The 14,969-nt window shown below is 35.8% G+C and overlaps 1 protein-coding gene across 1 annotated transcript in view; it reads left to right on the top strand.

Annotated features, from left to right (window-relative positions):
• kl-2 (dynein heavy chain 2, axonemal kl-2) overlaps positions 1–14,969 on the top strand; it is a 120,264-nt gene that overhangs the window by 19,837 nt on the left and 85,458 nt on the right. Inside the window, exons 10-18 of the mRNA XM_069830609.1 lie at positions 1,282–1,409; positions 2,668–2,757; positions 3,300–3,429; positions 4,745–4,907; positions 6,156–6,334; positions 8,420–8,611; positions 11,648–11,790; positions 11,973–12,110; positions 13,290–13,460. Of these exons, the coding sequence (XP_069686710.1) occupies positions 1,282–1,409; positions 2,668–2,757; positions 3,300–3,429; positions 4,745–4,907; positions 6,156–6,334; positions 8,420–8,611; positions 11,648–11,790; positions 11,973–12,110; positions 13,290–13,460 (1,334 nt within the window). The remainder of the gene's footprint in view (positions 1–1,281; positions 1,410–2,667; positions 2,758–3,299; positions 3,430–4,744; positions 4,908–6,155; positions 6,335–8,419; positions 8,612–11,647; positions 11,791–11,972; positions 12,111–13,289; positions 13,461–14,969) is intronic.

Genomic DNA, 14,969 nt, shown 5'->3' with positions numbered 1-14,969 from the left:
TCTGTGTTGTGTAACTTTCTCCATTCTTCTGTAATTTCATCCCTCTTAGCCCCAAATATTTTCCTAACAACCTTATTCTCAAACACCCTTAATCTCTGTTCCTCTCTCAAAGTGAGAGTCCAAGTCTCACAACCATACAGAACAACCGGTAATAAAACTGTTTTACAAATTCTAACTTTCAGATTTTTTGACAACATACTAGATGACAAAAGTTTCTCAACCGAATAATAACAGGCATTTCCCATATTTATTCTGCGTTTAATTTCCTCCCGAGTGTCATTTATATTTGTTACTGTACTGTTGCTCCAAGATATTTGAATTTTTCCACCTCTTCGAAGGATAAATCTTCAATGCTGTCTTAAATTGACTGAGCATATTGGAAATTACAGTAAATCAATGTCTTCACCAAAACACACTATGAAATGTTTCATATAAAACAATTTTTATCTCGGGGGGGGGGGGGGGAAGGCAAAATTGTATTACACTTTTTTGTTTGGAACATCTGAAAGAATAATCCCCTGAAATTAATGACATTACTTACAGTTCACTTTTTATATTGTATGCTATTGTGAAACATTTAGTTTCACATAAAATGTTTTGATGTTTTCCTTTCCCTGTCTCTAAAATTTAGGCCCAGATCTTAAGTTACTTTCAGTATATAATTACTAAATACCGGCATACTCATGATATTAATTTCAAGGTGAAACTAGCAACGGGGTATACTGGAAAGGCAAACATGTTGAAGTGAGAGTTATGGTTATGTGATGTTTACAACGTGGCAGCGTGTTAAGATGTGTGAAGAAGCAGTAGTCATTAGTCTGTGGTGGTTTTTTAATTTGGTTTATTTTACGATACTTTTTCAACTGCAATGCTTATCTATCATATGAGTGAGATGAAGCTGATAATGCCAGCAAAATGAGTCCAGGGTCCAGCGCCGAAAGTTACCCAGCATTTGCTCTTAATGGGTTGAGGGAAAATCTTCAACCAGGTAACTTTCTCCAACCATGATTTGAAGCCAGGCCCACTCATTTCACGGTCAAACATGTTAACCGTTCCTCTACAGTGATGGACACTGTCGTGTTGTAACTAAATTAGTAATTTAATTTTTGCGATAAAATAAGAATATCCAAGAAGTGTAAAGTGAGCCCATAAACAAAGTAATTTTCTTTCATTTCGAATACAAATTTTCGAAACTGTTTTCTTGCATGAACGTAAGAATTTCACTTATTGCATGTTAATTACTTTTTCAGAACAGATTGTTTCTTTTGTTTACATTTGCAGAAGACACTATGCGTGCAACATTAAGAGATCAACTGAAGTCATGTCGTATTGCATTGAGAAAAAATTTAACAAAACGAGATAGATGGATCAAAGAGTGGCCAGGTCAGCTGTGTATAACAAGTAGTCAGGTAAAGTATAGAATTGCTAGTCTAGTGTTTATCATGTTTGTTATTAGATTCTATTTTCGCGGATTCAAACCTGATCAATGGCAATTCATTTTTTTAGAACAATAAAAATCAGCATCGGTTCTTTTGAAGGAGATGTAAAGCCGCAGATTCTGTGTCATATACAGGGTGTTAAAAATAACGTTTACAATGTTTCAGGGATAATAGAAGAGGTAAAAATAAATATCTTTTGTGATAAAACTTTGGCAGATGCGCCATTTGTTGTGTACATTAAGTGTTAGTATAATCCATAAAGAACAAGACCAATTGTCGTTTTAGAGGTGGTATTCAAACTGCCGTCCATTAAAGGCATTGCACAACTGGTACCTTCGTACTATGAAGTGTCTGCAACGCTCAAAAAGCCCAACATTGTCTCAACATGTGCAGCTTCAACAACGCGAGCAACTAAGTCTTCTGCCATATCGATTGGTGTCTCATACACAAAACGTTTCACGTCTCCCCACAAAAAGAAATCCAGTGGGGTTAGGTCCGGTGATCGAGGTGGCCACGGTACCGGCCCACCCCTGCCAATCCAACGATCGCGGGATGTAGCATTTAGGTGGTTCCTGACACGACGATCAAAGTGTGGAGGGGCACCATCATGCTGAAACAATATTCATTCTCTGATGTTCAATGGGATATTTTCTAAAAGTTCTGGTAGAAAATGAAGATAATTACCACCACGGAGACTGTTAGGCAACAGATAAGGCCCTACAAGATGATCGTGCACAAACAGAACTAACCAGTGTGTGTTGTGACGAAAGTCAAGTCATCTATCCTTCAGGCCATCTAGCAGCAAAACGGCACATCTGCTAAAGTTTTGTCACTTAAAACAGACGTTTGTTTTTACCTCCTCTATCATCCCTGAAACGTTGTAAACGTTATTTTTTAACACCCTGTATTATTATGACATGTAAGATCAGAACAAAATTTATTAATTGTTTTCTCGTGGACAGATGTCTTTGTAAAATTACAACAGTCTTTAACGCTCGAATAAGAAAAATTGAAGTCTCTCCCTAGCATCTGATAGTAATGTGCTTCCTTCTAATAGGACACCTCTTAAGAACTGCCTTAATTTTTCATATAGACCTAAAAGAAAATAAATTAGTAGGTGAAAGATGCATAGTGGATATCGAATGAATAATAAGATAGTTAAAAACATGTTTCATACAAATTTTGGCATAAGCACATAGTCTTAATGGATTCTTTTCTTATATTTCAGATTCAGTGGACAACTGATTGCACAAGGACTCTTAATCACTGTAAAGTATTGGAAGCAAAGAAACCACTGAAAAAGCTCAGGAAAAGACAGGCGAGTATTCAGTTAAATTCAGTGATATTAATGTTGTCTGTCAGCTGAGATAGTTCAGTAAGTAAAAGAACGAACTTCGACTTCTATTCTTGAAGGAGACAAGGAATTTTTCTCTTCTCTGTAATTTTTAGGATGACTGTATAATGCAATTAAGTGAGTAGCTTAATATCAAAGGCGGACATCTGTCCTTCAGATTAAATTTAGATAATGTGGATTCTTATACATTTTTTCATGCTTTTTTTCAGTTGTGGTGAAACATATACAAACTCTAGCACTACATTTATAAAAATAAATTGTTTTAAAATACTACAAAGAACACTATGAAACAAAAAAGTACCTCTAGATCAAAACTATGGAGACGACAGATGTCCGTCTTTGATATTAAACTACTCAAGTATCAAATGAGTACTAGGGCATTTCTGCGGAGTCAGATTGCTGGAACTGTCACTTATTTCAAATAAATAATGCATTTTTAGTTTAGGAATATTTTGTATGAAGAAAGAACACAAAGTAATTTTAAATCTGTTATTTTTTTTTAACAGAATAAAATCCTAAATAGCTTTTCAGATGCTATTCGTGGAAATTTAACCAAGATTCAAAGACTGAAGATTGTAGCATTGGTGACCATTGAAATTCATGCTCGAGATGTAGTAGACAAGATGTACAGGATAAGTAAGTACGAATATGCTATTCTCAAAAATAAATGGATGTTTGTTTCGATAAATTGGGTGCGTTAGTGAATGGATTGAGTAGGTGAATGAGCAAGTGACTGTTGTTTCTTTCGTCTTCAAATGTTTTGGCTTGGTCGCATAATATTTAATCATTTCTTATTTGTTTAGTTACTTTTATATTGGAGACCTGGATTCAAAAATCCAGGAAGTTAAAATAGAATTTGTGATGAATAAAGACATTGTTTGAAGTCTGGTTTCATGGAATACTCCCGTTTTCCCTGCCGGAATTTTTTCATTTCTCCATTGATAATAATCATCTTATGTAGAGCAGATCCATCTCTTGTAATGTATTGCAATGTCGTTGTCGGAAAAATGACCTACAATTTCGACGCATTTCGACGTATTAGGGTTACTCCTAAAGGCGGATACTTTATTCAGTAATGAATAATCAGATAGCCACTATTTAAAAAAATAGTTTTATGAAGTCTGTCTTGTTTCAAAAGAAGGCAAAAGTATAGGAGAAAAAAGAAAAGAAATCTAAATTACATACAGGATAGGTTTATATTGTAGGTCTAACAGTGCAGATTTATATTTCAAATTTTATCACAAATAGTGATCTCATGGAACATTCATGAACAGATTATTTTTATGTTCTTTTATTTTGAGTGGGCTCTATAAACCTGAAAAGCTCTGTGTTAACATCCTTTATGATGACTTTGACGATTCATTTCTTCTTCTTAGGTGCAACAGCCTTCCTAGGCCAAGACAACCCCAATGATTCTTCTCTATTGCTCCCTATCCCTTGCTTTTATTTCCTATTCACTTACTTGGAAATTCTTAAGTACACTTTCTACATCGTCAAGTTATTGTATATGATGGCTAACAGCGCGAGAAATATTCTTTACTAAATAATAATTCATACATGATACAACCAATCCTTTTAATTCGCTACCAGTACTCCATTTAATTACATAGTCAATATTTTGCATTTTATGTACCATACCATATATGAGTATAATTATATACTTTCTTGGAAAGGTAAAATCGTCTGCATATCTGAAGAAGCAAATTTTACACACTTTAAGCGTTTTAATTTATCATTATTATTTTTTCAGAGTAATATATCAGTTAATTTGGAAGGAAAATAGCTATAAAAGTTGCTGGTATATTGTATGTGAGAGAATAAATTGAAAATTCTTTATTTGCAGGAGAGCTTGTTATTTATTGTTCTTTTTATCTTCCAGTTGAACCTACAGTAACATTTTTTTTTATTTCATTTAAAAGTTATTACAGTATCGTACTCTTTGCTGATACAGATTGCACAGATGTGTCTGCATTTGAATGGCTGTCCCAGCTTCGTTTCTACTGGGATCGTGATATTGATGACTGCACTGTAAGACAAACAAATACTTACTTCGTGTATGGCTATGAATACCTTGGGAACTCTGGTAGGCTTGTCATAACACCACTCACCGACAGGTAAAACTTAAAATATGTATATACTCATATTCTAAAATTAAGTACATTATTGAGAAAGCCTTATGGCTTTAACTCTGCCAGATAAAAATAAGACATTCTATTCTAAAATATTCTATTGCTGGCAATAGCAGAGATGGAAAATGTAATGTTTCTTTTTGTTTAACTCAGGTTTCCTTTAACCAGATATGTTGAGAAATAGTAAGACTATGCAGTGAAAAATCAAACAGTAATTTCTTTGTAACATTATACTTATTTAATTATTTAAAAAAAACTAAGATAAATTGTCTAAACAGGGGAAAAAAAGTACAAATTATACAGACATCTTTATGCATATTTCTTTATTTCAGCGGTATCAACTTCGATTATAAAGACCTAGTGAAAAAAAATGCAAGTCTGGCTATGACATCAGTATAAAGACCTCTTCTCTGCCTACAGGAATTACAAAAGTTGTGTAGTGATGGAGCAAATGTATTGTTGTAGAGAGAGATATATATTTAAAAATAATAACGATTACATGTTTCTAAAATAAATACCGTACATATTGAATTCTTCTGACTTGTTTCTTCATTTATTGCAGAATCTAAATAGTAAATTATAGTAACGGACATGATAAATATTTTTGACAGTCTGCAATATGATGAAACATTTTATTTGTCTTATTAGACATCTTTATTTTTCAGCAGTTGCTTCTGATTTCTTTCTCTCGACATTTGTATTTAATAATTAATAAACAAGAGTGACAATTGACTTACAAAAATTAAATATGTTGAAAATGCAAAACTTACAGGTGATGTTTAACGGATATAAATATTAATTTAATGAGAGACATTTGTCAGACATTAAAATATCTTATAATGGTAATAGAATGTTAAAATTATGCCAGCTATTTGTGAAAAGTTTATTGATTGTGTTGCTGAAATTTTGTCGATTCCTTGATATCCGTTATTGTTATAAAAATATTGCTGGGGAATTTAGATGCAAATATTTCTTGTATGAAAAGAAAATCTTTATCCTGATGATATGGGAAACATTATTTACAGAGCTAAAACTGGCATAACATGTTTCGTCTGAATATAAGAAATCCTATTACTGGTACAATTGTTTTTGTAATCTAGTACCAAGTAATTTTATTCCTCAAATTCATATGCTAATATTTGATACATGTTATGGCTAACAAACTTGATCTCTTTCATTTTAGCTGTATGCGAAGCCTAATACTGGAATTGATTTACCTTTGTATGTTTCTAGATGTTACATTACCCTGACGACTGCCTTGCACTTACACAGAGGGGGAAGTCCCAAAGGACCTGCTGGGACTGGAAAGACGGAGACAGTAAAAGATCTGGGCAAAGGACTTGGAATGTATGTAATAGTCGTGAACTGTTCGGAGGGTCTTGACTTCAAGAGCATGGGCAGGATGTTTTCTGGTGAGGAATAGGACATAGGCTACTATTCATTAAAGCTGATCATTAGTGATTGAAATTATTTTCAAGAGTACAGACGTAACATGGATACATTATGTAATACTAAACACAAGTGTAGACCTAATCAAATATATAAATTTTATAATAAATAATATTGGGCCATATCCATAGACATTTCGCAGCACACGCTACAAGCGTACTAAGCTAGCCCCGACTATCCACTGGTTACTAGTACAGAATTCAAATCATATCCTATCGCTAACACTGGTTTATGAATACAAAAAACGCTGATAATAATCCACCGAAAGCCCGCACTAAAAATGTCTATGAATACGGCCCATTATGTCCTAGGACGATTTTTATTCTCTTCTCTATATGTTAAATTAAGCTATGAACTTTTATTGCAACTGTCGTTGATTAACACATTTATAATATATATATATATATATATATATATATATATATACAGGGTGTTTCAAAAATACGGGGCATAATTTCAGGTATGTATTTCCCACATGTAGACAATCAAAATAGTTCATTACAACATGTGTCCGGAAATGCTTTATTTCCGAGTTATGACCTTCACAACATTGAAATTCACTGGAACGTTTTTCTTTCCGCAGGTCGTTGCCGTCAAAGGAGACATTAAGAGGGTACTCTGACAGTTCATTCCGAGGCGAAGGTTACATTCAGTGTTGTGTAGGCGTTAGACTGTGCGAGATGTATTCAAATCAAGAGCTGGCAGAGATACACTTCATGTATGGTAAGGCGGATGGCAATGCTGCGCTGGCTCGTCGTTTGTACCAGGAGAGGTACCCACAGCGACAATGTCCAGATCGGAAGACATTTGTACGTCTCCATTACCGTCTGTGCGAGTATGGAAAATTTAACTCTCCTGGTTTGGGAAGGGGACGACCAAGATCTACAACTCCAGAAGTACAGGAGGAGATTCTGGAGGCTGTGAACATGACTTCTTCTATCAGCACACGAAGGGCAGCGTTGCAAGTCAATGTTCCTCATACGACTGTCTGGAGACTGTTGAAAGAGTATCAATTGTATCCTTATCATTTGCAACATGTAGGTACAGGCCCTGTCACCAGCAGATTACCCTGCACGAGTTAGGTTCTGTCAGTGGTTCTTGCAGCAGTGTGGTGTAAATCCGAACTTTCCTGCCTTAGTATTATTTACAGATGAAGCACAGTTCACACGAGATGGCATAACAAATTTCCACAATCAGCATGTACCTATGGGCGTATGAAAACCCACGTGCAGCTGTTCCATCTCATCACCAGGTGCGGTTCTCCCTCAACATGTGGACTGGTATCATTGGTGATCGATTAGTTGGACCCCATGTACTTGTAAACAGACTAACTGGGCAGGCGTACACAAACTTCCTGGAAAACACCATACCTCATGTTTTAGAAGACACTCCACTGATCAATCGTCAACACATTCACTTTTTGCATGATGGCGCTCCTGCACACTTCAGTCGTACGGCTCGCCGGTACTTGGATCGAAGGTTTCCTGATCGATGGATAGGTAGGGGTGGCCCAATTGCTTGGCCTCCACGCTCACCTGATCTGAACCCTCTCGATTTCTACTTGTGGGGCCATTTAAAATCATTGGTTTATTCGTCTCTGGTGCCTGATTTGGAATCCCTTCGGAATCGAATTGTGGCATGTTCTGAGGACATACGCAATACTCCTGGATTTTGGTATCGTGTTTGCAGGTCAATGAGACATCGATGTGAGGTCTGTATTCAAGCAGGAGGTGGACATTTTGAACATCTTCTGTAATGACAACGACCTGCGGAAAGAAAAACGTTCCGGTGAATTTCAATGTTGTGAAGGCCATAACTCGGAAATGAAGCATTTCCGGACACATGTTGTAATGAACTATTTTGATTGTCTACATGTGGGAAATACATACCTGAAATTATGCCCCGTATTTTTGAAACACTCTGTATATGTGTGTAGTAGCAGTAGGTCTACATTGTATTTAGTAATTCAAATATTTATATTAGAAGTCTGTATTTACTTCATTCATTGCATCTAAGTTAATTTCAGTTAATCTGTTCTTCTCTTCTAGGTCTTGCCCAGACTGGAGCGTGGGCTTGTTTTGATGAGTTCAATCGAATCAACATAGAAGTACTTTCTGTGGTCGCTCAGCAGATACTCTCCATTTTGTCTGCATTAGCTACAAAAGCAAAGCGATTCATTTTTGAAGGCCAAGAATTAAATCTCGTCCTAACCTGTGGCATTTTCATTACTATGAACCCAGGTAAGCAAAGGTAATGTAATGTGATACCGGTATTTGGATTGAGAATTCCATTTCCGATACTGGACGAATTCATATAAGGGAAAGTATATTAACCCCAATGAATGATTGGTAATGAGAACATTGGTAAGCAGAAGTTAATTTTAGATGTGGGTGTGTTTCAATTATAGATAAATTTTCATTGCACTATTGCAATCCTCTGAAGTCACTTTCGAGAATGCCAAATAGTAGAATTACACTGGGTAGAACTCAGTTCCTGTATTTCTTCCTTGCACTATAATGGCCTGCTCACATGTATGTAATGCGTCATATTGCATTGCACTGATATTTTCTCTAGTTGACTCCCATTAGAACTATAGGGTGTCGTGCAGCACAACTTATCTAAATAAAATGTTATTTATTTCCCGCCAGGCATTATTATTTATTTATTTACTCTGGTGGAGTTAAGGCCATCAGGCCTTCTCTTCCACATCACCAACAATACAACTACAAGAAAAATGTTATGTATGTTATTATTGCAATAATATTTCTGGCTTTTGTCATAAAGAAATTAATATTTCTTTACAAGTTAATTAATTTTTCACATTCTATTTTAATTCTTAATGTATAAGAACTTAAGATGCATTGATATATAAAAAGAGAGCTGATTGTCATTATTTCAATAATTCAGCCCCAAACGAAAAAAACCCGAGCATCTACCCAACAACTTTCGACTCTGATTACGGCATCGAAAATTATTCTTCCTAATGAATACCAAACACCATGCCACAGCACATTATACCGCAGCCTCTTATTTAAATGATACAATGTGTAGGTGTGAGTGGGCCATAAGTGCAGGAAGGTCATATGCATGTAAGCAACCGCGCAACAGTTCATGTTACCACATCCTCAATGGGGAATAAGCACAGATTGTATTTTCAATCAAAAATTGGCTATTTTACTGACATGACGTGTCTATAGTATGACATCACACACAATACAATAGCTGTTTCGAGTTAGACATGGTTAATCAATCTTTCTTTTGCTTAGTTTCTTCATTGTCACCAATGAGAAATTTCTTGTTAAATACTCTTCTTCTTGATTCCATCAAGTCCCGTTGTCAAATAAGAAACGTATAAGTAAATTTTTAAATCTTTTTTAAATAATCGTGAAAATTTTGTGGACTCTCGAAAAGTTAGAGACGCTTTAAGAGACAAAGAATTTGAAAATTGGTGTACATTGCAACAAAAGGGTAAAGGAGTGATTCTTAACAAAGAATTCCCCCCAGCAAACAGCTGGATAAGAAATCACAAAGGTCTAACCCTCTCAGAATGGATAGATGCCCTTCAAATGTTAGGTTATGTTGCTTCGGTCCGAGCTGTACCGGGTAGAACTTGGGATGGTACCAGCTGTAGGCGCTGTCTCAGCGAGATTGAAACTCTTCCCCATATCCTTGGCTTCTGCCCCTATAGTGAGGCCCTTCACAACATCCGTCACCATGCTGTCCGAGGCGCTGAAGGAAGTAGGGTTTACGGTCCATAAAGAGGTGCAGGGACTAGCCACGCAAGGAAGTGTTTGGCGAATTGATATCATTGCCATTAAGAACAACTCAGCATACCTTCTCGATCCCACCATCAGATTTGAGACACATGCAGATCAACCGCATGAGGTGGACAGTGAAAAGAAACGGATCTATGAACCAACAATCCCGTTCTATAAAGATAAATATAGCCTGTCCCACATTGATATAATAGATCTGATGGTGGGAGCACGAGGTACCATACCCTCCTTCTTTGCCAACAAATGTAAAATCCTGGGCCTAACACACAGAATTGTGAAGGAAATAGCCATTAGTGCCCTCAAAGGATCAGTTCAGATATTGAGAAATCATTTGTATGGGAGTGATAATGGAAATTTCAAGTTATCTTAACCGATGGCTGTTGATTGGTTTAGATATCAATGCCAATCAATCCGTATTATTATTTTTCTCGCGGTATATGGCATTCCAATCATTCTAACCTATCTGATGATATTCCCCCCCCCCCCTTCTTAACTGTGAATGAGCACAAACGCTTCTTAGGTGTAAATTTTTCTGACATTTTGCATATTCGATTCCCTAACCGTTTCAAATGTATATCATTTTACCTTTTAGGTGTGTTTCCAAATTATATGTACTACGCTTTGTCAAATCTGGTAACCTTTTCATAAGGGAAGCTTTTTAATTTAAAATTTTATTGTGAAGAGTACTCTAGGTATTATCATACTAGAGTTCTACACAGGCTCGGTTGAAATTCACTTATGCTTGTCAGATTCAGACCAGGGGCCTTTAAGAAACGTAAATCGATTTTTCCGCGAATTACATAGTGATTAAAAAATAATACGAAGATTTTAATGCATGCACGATTAAATGTCCATCTGACACCTGTTCAGAACAGTAGACTACTGGTATCGTAAGTTATTGTTTAGTTCGACTTCGTAATGGTATTTGTCTCATTTCTACTCTGTCATAGACAAAGAGCATCGATTATTTGTTTTACCTGGAAGACATGGAGATTACACTTTCTCATGCTCCTACTGGAGTGATATCTCTCAGAGCTTTTTCTGAGCCCTGTGACTTCTGGCCTCTGTTCTACCTGTTAGTCTTCGGGTTTCAGGTTGGGTTCGAGTGATAATTATAAGCTAATCTCGGGTTTTGGGTCAGGTTCAGATTGTGCCGGGCTAAGAATTTCAACCCATACAGACCTCTGTATCATACTCGACAACTGATTGTTATTAATTCATCAATTTATTTTTTGCATCATAGCAGCTGGAAACATTGTTATCTGCTCTTTAAGACTGTGTGAGTTAACAATACACTGATTTTCCTGAGAAGTTCAATCCAGTTGTGTGTTACTGAATGATCCACCACAATGCTTTCTGGGCAGAGGAAGGATCTCCAGCACTGTGAAGCCTGCTTGTAGGCTGTTGCATAGCTTAAAAATGATATTGCACTACTTACAGGTGTGAAATTATTAATGACAGTAAAATTTTCACACTAAAACTTAATTTCTTTCTGTTTAGGTTATGCTGGAAGGACTGAGTTACCTGATAATCTGAAGTCAATGTTCCGTCCAATCTCTATGATTGTACCAGATAGCGCTTTGATAGCCGAGATTGTTCTCTTCGGTGAAGGCTTTCGTGATACTCGTGTCCTAGCAAAGAAAGTAAGCTTATGTTTTATTCTAATTAGAGAAAAATATTTTTAAGTTTTATTTTCATATAATAAACCCCGAAAATATCGTTTTCTTAAGAGAAATGTAGTTTCCCCAACTTATTTCATAAATAGTAACAGTTTTTTAATTTAATCTCGGAAATTTCACCCTTTTTATTATTGTATTTTATACAGGTGTATACACTTTATTCGTTGGCGACACAACAGCTGAGCAAGCAAGATCATTATGATTTTGGATTGCGGGGAATGGTTGCTCTACTGAGATATGCAGGCAGGAAACGACGTCAATTTCCAACTCTTCCAGATGATGAAGTAAGAAAGATTTGACAAAATAAATATTTTAAAATAATATATTAATTACATTCTTCTTCTCCTTTCTCATCTCTGGCTAGGTGTGAAAATCTGTTTCAAATTTTTGAGATATTAATGATAAGTATGTCAACTACCAAATTAGAGAACTGAATTAAAATATATAAAATATTATTCTTGTGAAAAGTAATATGTTAAATTTCTTTTCCTTAGTTTTTCTACATTTTGTGTAAATATTTTGTCACTTTTTTTTAGAACTTTCGTGTAATTCAACAATAGGCTACGTGACTTCTCTATTGTATTTTACTTTCTCATAATCTTTATCTAATTTCCTGTTCGACCAAGGTAATTATATTTTAATCATAGCTGCAAAAGGGTATCTGTCGGATACAGGGGGGAGAGCCATTAATCCTTCCCATTGAAGGCTTCAAGGAACCAACCTGGACAAATACCTAATGTCCCATCCCTACCTTCCCGTGGTGCAGCTGTTAGTAAGCATAATTTTACGAGCTGAACTGAAGAGAGGGGCTACTCATCCATTAGCACTGGTCAGCTTGATGAGTTAATGACTGAATTTGGTATAATTTTCCTCTATCCAATACCTAATTCCCTCTTTACCCTTTCCTATCCAGTCCTCTGACTGAACTCTTACTTTCTCTGATCCCGATGGCATTAGAGCATTTGAGGCCTAGGGGTTCATTTCCCTTTCCTTCCTCCTCTTTCTACTTTTCTGTTCCTAGTGCTGACCTGCTATGGCACTAAAATCGTCCTCCAGTGGCTTAAGGAGGGAAAGCTGGTGATCAACAAGATCTCCCAGCTAGGTCCAATGGACCCGTCGACCAACAGCAGGTGTGGTCCTCCAGACATTCTGGGGGTTGTGTGTGAATGAAGTAGCCACCAAAACGTTAAAATATGATGTTCACTTAAATCGGCTACAACTTGCTGTGCTTCATTGGCTGGTCATGATAATATCTTTGAAAAATATTGGAGTGCAAGAGGTCAAATGACTTTATTGTCAAACGCCTGGCATTAGAAAACAACATATTTTAATCATAATAATACATGAAAGGGAAAAATATGTTTAAAGCATAATACGACTTTTCTAAACATAAACTTAATGTTATCGGTAATAGACACAAAATCTATTAGAAACCGAGATTCTCATAACCCTCTTTGTTATAGATTGTTTTGCTTGCAATGAAAGATATGAATGTGGCCAAACTAACTTCTGATGATCTGCCACTCTTCAATGGTATAACATCTGACCTGTTTCCTGGAGTTGATGCACCAGTCATTGATTATGAAGATCTTGCCGTTGCTGTTGAAGCTGAATTCTTAGCACAAGGACTACAGGTATTTGCATATATCTCACACACCTAGCTTTGAATTTAAGTTTTGTAATGTTTAAATAACTTCCAGTTTTTCTTTAATGGCTGAAAATATATGCAATATTCCTTTTGGCTGGTGAAAAAGTCATTTTTTTATGCTGTTGGATAAAATAAATAAATAAAATATATATTATTTAAGTGATCATGTTACAGATATTGAGAGCTGCTAGAAAAGGTCTTAGAAGTATTCAGAGTATAAATAATTGGATTATCGCTTGAACTGGAAAACATATGTACCGGTATTTAGAATATGATATGATATGATATGATATGATATGATATGATATGATATGATATGATATGATATGATATATGATATGATATGATTTTTTTTTAATTGGGTTATTTTACGACGCTGTATCAACATCGAGGTTATTTAGCATCTGAATGATATGAAGGTGATAATGCCGGTGAAATGAGACCGGGGTCCAGCACCGAAAGTTACCCAGCATTTGCTCGTATTGGGTTGAGGGAAAACCCCGGAAAAAACCTCAACCAGGTAACTTGCCCCGACCGGGATTCGAACCCGGGCCACCTGGTTTCGCAGCCAGACGCGCTGACCGGATATGATATGATATGATATATCTCAATATATTTGGTCCTGCTGACCCTTCACATTTCTGTATTCGGGTCAGAATTCCCTTACTTACACTATTTACAACTTTAACACAGACGTAATGTGACCCCGAAACCTATTCTTACTATGTCTTTCATGTCCCTTCACTTTCACTTAACCACCCTTCTAATTTATCCACTTCCATTCTGCTTCCCTTATTGTATGTATGTATTTATTTACACTGCAAGTGGGCAAGCACCATGTGGCAGTGGTATATACAATATTAACAATACACAATAAAATGATAAGCAATACACAATAAAATCTACAATACACAATACAATTTACAACACATATACAAGTTTATACACAATACAATAAGAATACACAATACAATTTAACACAATAATAATAAAACATAAATAAAATACCTAATTTTACAACACAACCTACATAATTATGTATAGGTCCTACATAAGTTTCAATAGTCTTTCACTTATTCTCATCTCATTCCCTGTAGTGGCACTATGACGCATTTCACTGACACTTTAGCACACATTTCACTGACACTATAGAACACAATACACAACTTTTTAAATTATTCTTGAATCTCCTTAAGAAAGGACAGCCCTCAAAGACCGCTGCAGGTAGGTCATTTCAATCATTTATAGTTCTATTTAAAAATGAGAATTTACCTACATCCGTTTTCTGTTTCCTACATTTGATTTTAAAATCATGATCGTTCCTACCATAGTACGTTATTCTCAGTTCACTTAAAAAAACATAAAAAAAACATTCCTACATTCAACTTCCTTCCCCACTTTCTCATAACTAACTTAATAGTTTCTTCTAGTATAGAAGACCTAACCCTTGTTGACTATTTCACTAAAAACTTAATCTATTATCATAATCACTGAC

The sequence above is a fragment of the Periplaneta americana genome, chromosome 7, assembly GCF_040183065.1.
Source record: "Periplaneta americana isolate PAMFEO1 chromosome 7, P.americana_PAMFEO1_priV1, whole genome shotgun sequence".
NCBI classification, from domain to species: domain Eukaryota; kingdom Metazoa; phylum Arthropoda; class Insecta; order Blattodea; family Blattidae; genus Periplaneta; species Periplaneta americana.
This window is presented reverse-complemented; position numbering and strand designations above follow the sequence as displayed.